Here is a 9,168-nt window from a genome sequence, read left to right on the forward strand (position 1 = left end):
TCAGGTCCATTATTCTTCCTATTTTCAGGAAGAAAGGTTTTCCCTTTTTCTTGTAGTTTCATTTTCTTTTCCTTTCATGCAAGCAGCTTTGTAGCTTAAAAAATTGTTTTCTAATCACCTCCTGGTGTGGACAAATCACACAGGTTTGACTCCATGTTTTACATAGTTAGCATTTTATATTTGTTCCAGTATGGAACTGTACAGCCATAGAATGGCCTGGGTTGAAAAGGATCTCAAAGATCATCCAGTTCCAACCCCCTGCTATGTGCAGGGTCGCCAACCACCAGACCAGGCTGCCCAGAGCCACAATCCAGCCTTTCCTCATAGGAGAGCTGCTCCAACCCTCTGATCATCACAGTGGCCCCTCCTCTGGACCCACCCCAACAGCACCACAACCTTATTGTCCACAGAAAGCATATAACCCTCATTCAATTGCCCTTCCACTCAGCTTAGAGCACTGCTAAAACCAGCATCTTCACCTTAGCTCATCACACTGCTGCAGTTCCTTTTACAAGGATTTCACTGGCAAAAATTAAATCAAAGCCATCACAAGGGATTTAGCACAGTTACGTGTTACTGGCTACGAGAGCTGTCAGCACAGTCACCTGTCAGGCTTTGCTGCTGTTCTCTTTATGTAGAGGCACAACAAGGTTCAGACACCTCACAGTGCAATTCTCACTTGGACTGTAAAGAAAAAGGAGGCTTGAAAAGCAGCGTGTGGAAAACAAAGAAACAAGAATTAGAACAACAGTGGGGCCATGGCACTTGTAGGAATTGTTCTGCCTTTAACAGCAGAGCTTTTCAAGAAGTATGAGGGCATTGCAAACCAGACCAGTTTGGACAGATTAACAACTGCAAGTAGTGGGTTCCAAAATTCCAGACATGAAATCAAAGATAGAAAAACTCTTCACATTTTCATCTCTCAATTTTTCGTACATTGTGCATTACAGTGCAAACAAGTCTTCACATACAACTTGGAAGCTAAAGACAAGTCTGACAAAACAGACTGCACAAAAATGATGGATAATTAACAGAGCAAATTGCTCTTTCAAAAACAGAGTTTATGTCTTCTGGTCATAACACTTCAGAAGCCTCAGAGGCTTCTTCTCCTTTGTATATTTTCATTAATCTTAGATTTTGTTTTCATTCAATGTGACCTCACTAAACAAATATTGTCTAAGACCATGAGTATCACATAAATGTGCAGATCTCAAGCTGCTCACTTATCTAGTACCCTTGGCATGATGCTTTCTTTTCCTCAGCTGATCATCTAGATTGTGCCTGTTGATTGTGCAACAACAGCCTGTTGGTCTCGATTACCTGTGAGAGGCTCTAACTTTGGCCAGGAAAAATCATTTGAGGATAAGTAATTCTCTTGGAATCAGTAAGGCAGTCTTCCCATTCTTTCTTACCAGCACCCATCTTACATGTTAATAAAGGATTCTGGAAATCAGTTTGAAGATCAAGAAACAATTCAGTTCAAGCATATGCAATCACAGGATTTGTACGTCACCTGCAAAAGTCATTTTATTCTATCCACAATCTCATCCTACATGCAGTTCCTTAGAGGGTTCCTTAGGCACACCAACCCCATGCTCCTATTACAGACCCTTGCATAAGACAGGTGATATACCTACAAGATTATCTACAGCTTAGACTATGAAAACAGGGAGTCTAGCTAGAGAAAATTATCTACCTGTGCTTCTGAGCAATCTGTTAACCACTCTCATACAGTTCAGGCCATTCCAAACAAGATGCAATGACATGTCAGCCACAGAAACAGCTTGATTTTAAGGAGTTTGTTTGGACAAGCCCCTGTTGCATACGGTGGTCAAACATGCATTACTTGGGGGCACAATGTATTTGATTTAACAGATACTCTTACCTTTGGCTTTGCACAGAGTCCAAAGTCTATCAGCTTCAAATTGTCAATCAGCAGATTTTCCCGGTGGATGAGAAAGCAGTCAGGAATGATTTCCACCCAAATGCCCAAGGAAACATCTTTTCTCTTATTTCCTGCTGTGGACAGTGGTTCCCAGTCTACTCAAAGCTTGCTCGCTCTCGCTGTCTCAGAGATCTTCACTGACTGCTGGCAAGTTCCCATCTTCCAATATCCCAGGTGGGAAATACTAGCTTGTATCTGTTGGAAAGGACCTGGGGACTAGGAGGACAAGTGGTGAGAGACCACAGGCTGAATGCAAGCCAGCAGTGTGCTCTGACAGAAAAGAAGTACAACAAGATCATCAGCTGCATTAAAAAGCAGCACAACCAGACCAGGACAAGTCATTCCTGCTTCAACACTCATTGCACCACATCTACAATACTGTATCTGGTTTTTGGCCAGGAAGGATAACAACCTGAAACAAACTCTGAAGCAAGTTCTATGGATGACCTCCAGCCTGTGCAGGGGGCTGAAGCTCCCACTCAGAGAAGAGAAGCTGGGGAGAAAGATGTTTGTTCAGGGTGCAGAGGAACCTCATGGCAGCTTCTCAATGCCTACGGGGTGGGGAGAGGGGGTGCGTATGCAGATTGACTGAGGCTCTGGCCAGCAGGTCACGATGGGATTGTGACAGGAAACAGTCATACACCTAAACAGCAGACTAGATAGAAGGAAATAGCTTTCCAAGCACTGAACATATTACCCAGAGAGAACATGCAGCCTCATCCCTCGCAGAAAGTGATGATGAGAGTGGGAAAAGCTCTTGAGAAACTTGGTCTCACGATTCCCAGAGCAGCAGGTTCAGGCACAAATCTCTACAAGTCACCTCCACACCCAGTTCCTGTCCAAGCCCATAAATCCATCAGCTTCTCAGCTGGAAGCCAGTTGCTTCTAAAACATACAGACAATGATTCATTTTTCAGAGGGGAAAGGTTCCTTAGATAGAGGGATTTCATAAGATGCCTAGGAAAATGCTCGTGCTGTAATGATTTGCTTTACTGAGTGATACCAGCAGCTTAAAAAATGCCAAGCTCTAACCTATTGGTGAGGAAATATTCAAGCCTTCCAGTACCTAACCTGTGCTTCAAGACTTCAGTGACAGAAAATCCATTGGATGGGGCCAGAGGAATGCATCTCACCCCATACCCTCTGTACAGCCACCATTTGTTTAAAGGATCACTCTTCCTTGAGGCACAAAACTAGAGCAGGTTACACAACAGACTGACACCACAAGGGCTTCTCTCGAGATACAAACTGCAGCAAAGAGCATCACAAAAATGTGAAACCAACACTCAGATCAGATCTGTGTCTCTGCTCCGCTCATTAGGAGCATCATGTTTTACTCCCCTTTCAGAGGAAGATACTTCTTCAAGGATAACAAAATCCAGCTCAGCTACAGAACACAGTACCACATAGCAATAAATATCTAACATTTCCTGTAGGGAAAGAATCCTAAGCACAAGTTATTGTCTGAGTTTCAGCTGGGACTGAATTATCTTCTTCAGTGTCTGATATAATACTACGTTTTCATTCTAGAGAAACAATGGAGATAGTGCAGTGATGCTTACAGTTGCTGCCAGGCAGCGTTGTACAGAGCCACAGTCAATCTCAGCTGAGAGCCCAAGGAAGTGAGAAGGAACAGAACTAGGACAGCTGACTTAAACTGGCCAAAGGATATTCCATACTATATGACATATTGTGGAAGGAGTTTTGAAGGGGGTATAACTTCATGTCAATCTCTTCCACTACTAGGAGGCTAACTGGACACTGATTGGTAGGTGGTGAGCAATTGCTTTTGCATTCATCATAACTATTATCCTTTTCTCTATCTCAGTACATAATTCTATCTCAACCCATGAGTTCTACTTTGTGTTACTTCTCCCCCCTTCAGTTCTCTCCTGCAATCCACTGGAATGGAGTGGAGTACTGTAACTCTCTCTGCCAACAGAAAAATCAAAACACATTCATTATTATTTATGGAAGACTGACTGCAGTTCAGGCTCACTGGTTTGAGGTCTCTGGGCATAACCCTGACTGTGAACAGAAGCAATTGCTGAAACAGTCTGTCAAAAAAAGACTGGAGCTTCCTCTTCCAAAAGGCGGTCCTTAGAAACAATGCAATCAAACAGCTTCCCTGTAAGATAAGGTTATCTGAAAATGCATTTAGAGAGTATCAGAGAAAGATAAGTAAGAAAGACAGCACAGAAAGCAGAAACTATTTCTTACCTCTATGACTATAAATATTTCTTTGATGTCTCTCTTACGTGATCCAATGGGCAAACATGTTGATGACTTCAGTTCTTCATGGCATCAATTTCTGTTTTAGCATGAGGCAAGTCATCCTTAAGAGACCATAAAAGCAAGCGATGAAATCGCTAACTACTGTGACATACCAGGTACCACATCTGACTGCTGTGGAACAGAACAAGCACATATGGGACAGTACACAATTCAACATCAACTCAGCAATGACTGACATCACTCCCATAGAAATTCTGAAACAGAGCTGTGAAAAATGAAAAGTAAAACATTCAGCATTTTCATTGGCATTTTGGTAAAGTTGCTGTAATAATGTAACAATAATGTAATGTAATGTAATGATGTAATAACTTCCTCCATTTTAAAGCCAGAGAATTCTGCCCTCTGAACAACCAGCAACAAGATTTGTGGTGCTCTGTTAAACTTTTTCCAGCTCTACAGCATCTTTCAAAAGGCAATGGGACCAGTAGGCTGCATTCGTATGTACCATCCCACCTGCCCCCGTGTTCTTGAGAACTCCACAACTCCAACAGAAGATATTATCATATTTAAATGCCTTTTGGCTTACCCCTACAGTAACTTTCTCCATGATTTTTAGTGCAAATTTTTCACCAGACAGAAGATGCCGCCCGAGTTTTACCTTGGCAAAACCACCTACAAATCAAAACACAGATGCTTAAAGTTGAGTGTGAATTCTTCTCTAATATAATATTACAATTTCCAACTGGTTTAAAAAACGAATTTCAAATTTATACAAATGAAACCTGACTTAGAGAACTGACAAGAGCTGTTAATCTATTCTCAGATTAATTCTAGAGTGGTGAGACAGAATGTTAGGCGTGCTGTTTCTGTACAAAGATGACACTTACCCGTTCCAACTGTTTCATGGAATTCCTAGTACTTGAGAATTTCCTCGTAGTCACTGACAGACATCCTGAATGTGCAAGAACTGAAGATCCTCCAAGCACGTGCAATGAGGAAGTGCCAGCAGTGTTCACATCCTACTTAGGACATATTCTTAGAGGCAGAAGGGACACTCGTGGCAGATCCAGCAATGCTCATCTTCTCACCAACGTGCATCCCCCTCTCACCCAGCAACAACAAAACACAGTGCATGAAGCTGGCTTCACTTAGGTTAACAATATGGAACATCCCTCAGGGCTTTGTGCCACAGAGCAGTAGCAGGGCTGGTCTACAGCTTGAGGAAGCAGTGGAAGCCTTTCCCTGTATGGTTACAGTGTCCCTGCACGCACCCCACAGCCAGAGCGTTGCAAGCTGAGCTGTCTTGATGTTTCTTGTACTCATCCCAATCTCTGCGAATGAAAACTCAGAATTCAGTCAAGGCGTTGATTGAGCACGAGCGTGCCTTTATTCAATAGGAAAAAGGAGGGGGTGTGAGGTCTGGAGGAAAGATGGGACTCATTCTCTGTTGTCTGACGAGAGTTTCTCAGAAGTCGTGCTGTTGCCCGGAGCCTGGGACTCTTGGCCTGATTCTACCTCCCCCTCCAAGATGTTTGGCTTCTCCTCTGTAATGCTGACCTGAGCCTGCATGGTTGTGCTGCTGTCGGGGCACTCGTGCTGTGCTTGGGCTGGGCTGTCCTCGAAAGGCACTCGGTTCAGGCTGGTGCCTGAGGAGTCTGGCAGGCTCAGGTCAGCAGCTTCAACAGGTATGGGATGAACGAGAGCTTCAACGATGATGGCATTCTTCTCTTTATAACTGATGTTATACGGAAGGCTTTCATCTGAACTGCAGCATCCTGTGCTTAGTAACAGTTCTTCATTGATGGAATCACAGGATGCTGCATCGTAACATGCCTGGCGTCTTGGAGATATACAAGGGCTCGGGTCACCTAGGAAGGAGTAGACGCACAGCAGTTAGTGTCAAAGTTTCACAAGATGAATCATGAAACAGGTTCTTGACATTTGGCTATGCAGTGATGGTGGGCAGAAGCAAATAGGCTTCTAGCAACAGTGTCACTGCCTTGAAAGTGATCCTCGTGCAGGTCCAGCTCTTGTGTTGACAAGAGACTCATTTGGGAAAGACAGGAGTCAACTGAAGATGTCAGGCACAGGCTTGAATGCCAGAAGGATGTACAAGCCCACTGAAAGCATGAATTCTACCTGTGTTGCTGACAAGCAGTGATTTGAAAGCTGGATTTGCATGCTTACCTGCCAGGACCAAGACTTCAGCTTCAGAGGGCTCCCTGGCACTGCTCTGCAGTTGGCGTTTGGCCACAGGGGATGGTTTGCCCAGGCAGAAGCAGGAACACCAACTGCAAGCTGCTGACTCTGCCCTCTTACTGGGAGAACTCATTCTGCAGAGAAAACAGAGCATGCTGTCAGTCGTGGTGCAGGGTGAGGGAAGAGCTGCACCGAACCCTTGCCAATAGTTGCCTGTTCCTGGCAATGCCTGGTTTCTGCTGAAACACAGCTTAGAAAAGCGCTCTGTTTCAAACAGCAGAGGATGCTTCCATTCCTACAGCTCAGCCCTCAAGTCCTGTTGGCTAAATACCTCTCAACGATGTCAAGCAGGGACATGGATCCCGAGAATGTTGGAGGCTCAGGCTGCTTCGCTCTCCTGGGGCAGGCCTTCAACAGGGAACGAAGGCAGGAGATGAACTTGCCCCGTTTCTTTGGCTCTGCGCAACAAAACAAAAAAACAAGTTCATTTCAGCCCTGGCTCGGTTGGACGAGGCCGAGTGCAACACATTCAACAGAACACGTAACAACAGAAAGCATGTTCCCAACAAAGACACGCAAGAACGGATTTTCCCCATCCCTGGAGGTGCCCAAGGAGCTTAATGCAGTTCTCTTTCTAAGCTTGCTCAACTCGGGCATTAATGAACCCCCTGAAAGCCACGTTCAGACCCCATTTTACTAACCCGCATTGTCAAATGTAAAATACGCACCTGGCTTTGGCAATGAATGTAGGATGGACTCGGGCAGCTTTCCCCTGATGAGTTCCACGCACTCACCAGGGAAAAAACCAACCTGTAATAAGAACAAAAAGACAGGTGGGCATTAGCCCAAGCCCAGAGCCAAAGGGAAGGTCCTCTGACACCGACACAGGGCAACTGTTTGCATCCAGAAGCCATCCTGTGCAGGCAGAGCAGCTCCAACCGGAGATTCCCGACTCTACTGAAGCTGTGCTCTCTAGTCAAAAATGTGTGCCTACCTCAAAGCCACGCTTGCCTCTCCAAAAGGGGCTCATCTCCTTTGGTGGCATATCAACAACGCACACGATCTCTCCAACCTGCAAAAGATTGAAACATCAATCCCAGCTTCAGCACAGCTAAAACAAAAGCCTTCTTCTACGACACAAAATATGAGAGTATTCCCGAGGCGTTCACACTCTATACTAATTCTGTGCACAACAACAAGGAACGCCTGGAACTGCTTACCTCCAGAGAGAGCTCATCCGGCCCCTGGGCGACGTGGCTCCTAATAACATGGGCTGCCGCAATCGCTGGTACGTTTAAAGATGACATAGCACGCACCAGCTGCGGCTCCCGCATGTTATCAGCCTGCAAAACAGAGCACAGGCCGTGGTCAGGAGATGAGGACAAACCAGGAGGATTTCAAGGTGAGGAGCACATCTGCAAAGAAAGCTGCAGCAAATGCGCTCCGTCCTTATCAGGAGCACTTCAGAAGGAGCTGCACGTCTCATCACAGTTATTTCCCTTTCTGGCGTGCATTGCCAGGCCATGCAAAGATGCATCTCTCTCTACCCAGACTAATCAGCAATGGCACTGGCACAGTGGCCAGGCCCTTTTTGGCCCATTCTTTCCTGCAGGAGAGTACACCTGCAGCTCCTTCTAATGGCTCAACACAGGGAAAAAAGACCGGCCAGAGCTTCATACTGTACCTCCGTTGCCGCCAACTCAGGCTCACGGCTGATCCCACTGCACGCAGCACCCATCACAGCAAGTGTGAACAGCTGGAACAGAGCAGAAACACACTTCTGTTTTCTCTATTCACACAGCACAGTATGGACAGACTTCTTCAGAGCTACCCACGCATACCCTGCGGCAAAACCATGCGGGGGGACAAAACATGGCACGTACCTGGCAGTGAGATCACCTCAAGCTATCTGCAGCAGTTCCTTGTCGCTTTGCTCGGATGAAATGAGAGCAAAAGCTGCACCGAGGCAGTGGGCGGAGGGTGAGGAGAGGAGAGAGAAAGAGCAGGTCAGTGAGCAGGGCTAAGACAGTCATGGAATAACACACACAGCACAACTGTCCCACCCACTTGCTGCAAGACATGCTGAGTCTCAGGCTACGTGATGCCTGTCCGCCCAGCAACTTTACAATGCTTCCACTACTGAGCAAAGACAATGGAAGAAGCACGGGACAGGTGCCAACTTTACTGATACCCCCTTTGGAACGTGTGTACCGGGGAAAATTACGTCTGATGGTCAAGAGTAAGCAATACGGTGCTGTGAGCTCAAACAGCCAGCAGTTCTCAACACCTCACTGCCCACCCATCCATCCCACGTCAGCTCAGCTTACCTACAAGCTGCTGCACACGACGGTGAGAAGAAAAAGCACTAAAGATACTAACTAAAGCCACTAACTAAAGGCACTAACTAACTAACGGCACTAACTAACTAAAGGCACTAACTAACTAACGGAACTAACTAACTAACGGCACTAACTAACAACAGTAACTAACTAACAACAGTAACTAACTAACAACGCTAACTAACAACACTAACTAACTAACAAAACTAACTAACTAACAAAACTAACTAACGGCACAAAAGGCACAAGAACAACAAGACAACCAACCACTCCGACCACTAGCTCACCCACAAAGGAACACAGAACGCACCGCTCCTCCCCTCATTCCAGCCGCTTATGACATCACCAATGGCCAACAGCCTGGTCCACCATGACCCCCCACAAGGCGGGGAGCCAAGACCACGTGGTCACATCTGATTCCAACACGGCACCACAACATTCCAGGACTCA

At 45.8% G+C, this 9,168-nt stretch overlaps 1 protein-coding gene and 2 long non-coding RNA genes across 3 annotated transcripts; all 3 read right to left on the bottom strand.

The window, feature by feature from the left end:
* Positions 1–2,534: 2,534 nt before the first annotated feature.
* LOC146754241 (uncharacterized) lies at positions 2,535–4,250 on the bottom strand. The gene is made up of 2 exons (XR_014938867.1): positions 4,166–4,250; positions 2,535–2,830 (listed from the first exon to the last, which is right to left on the bottom strand). It is a non-coding gene; the product is annotated as an uncharacterized LOC146754241 (long non-coding RNA).
* Positions 4,251–6,681: 2,431 nt separating this feature from the next.
* LOC146754242 (rho GTPase-activating protein 32-like) lies at positions 6,682–7,434 on the bottom strand. Its single transcript, XM_085527753.1, has 3 exons — positions 7,374–7,434; positions 7,108–7,189; positions 6,682–6,837 (listed from the first exon to the last, which is right to left on the bottom strand). The coding sequence occupies exons 1-3, from the start codon at positions 7,422–7,424 to the stop codon at positions 6,689–6,691; spliced, it is 282 nt and encodes a 93-aa protein (XP_085383879.1). The 5' UTR covers positions 7,425–7,434; the 3' UTR covers positions 6,682–6,688.
* Positions 7,435–7,622: 188 nt separating this feature from the next.
* Positions 7,623–8,294, bottom strand: LOC146754243 (uncharacterized). Its single transcript, XR_014938868.1, has 3 exons — positions 8,263–8,294; positions 8,064–8,135; positions 7,623–7,722 (listed from the first exon to the last, which is right to left on the bottom strand). It is a non-coding gene; the product is annotated as an uncharacterized LOC146754243 (long non-coding RNA).
* Between the last annotated feature and the right edge of the window lie 874 nt (positions 8,295–9,168).

The sequence above is a fragment of the Coturnix japonica genome, chromosome W (assembly GCF_054131305.1).
Source record: "Coturnix japonica strain WE chromosome W, WE-NBRP24, whole genome shotgun sequence".
NCBI classification, from domain to species: Eukaryota; Metazoa; Chordata; class Aves; order Galliformes; family Phasianidae; genus Coturnix; species Coturnix japonica.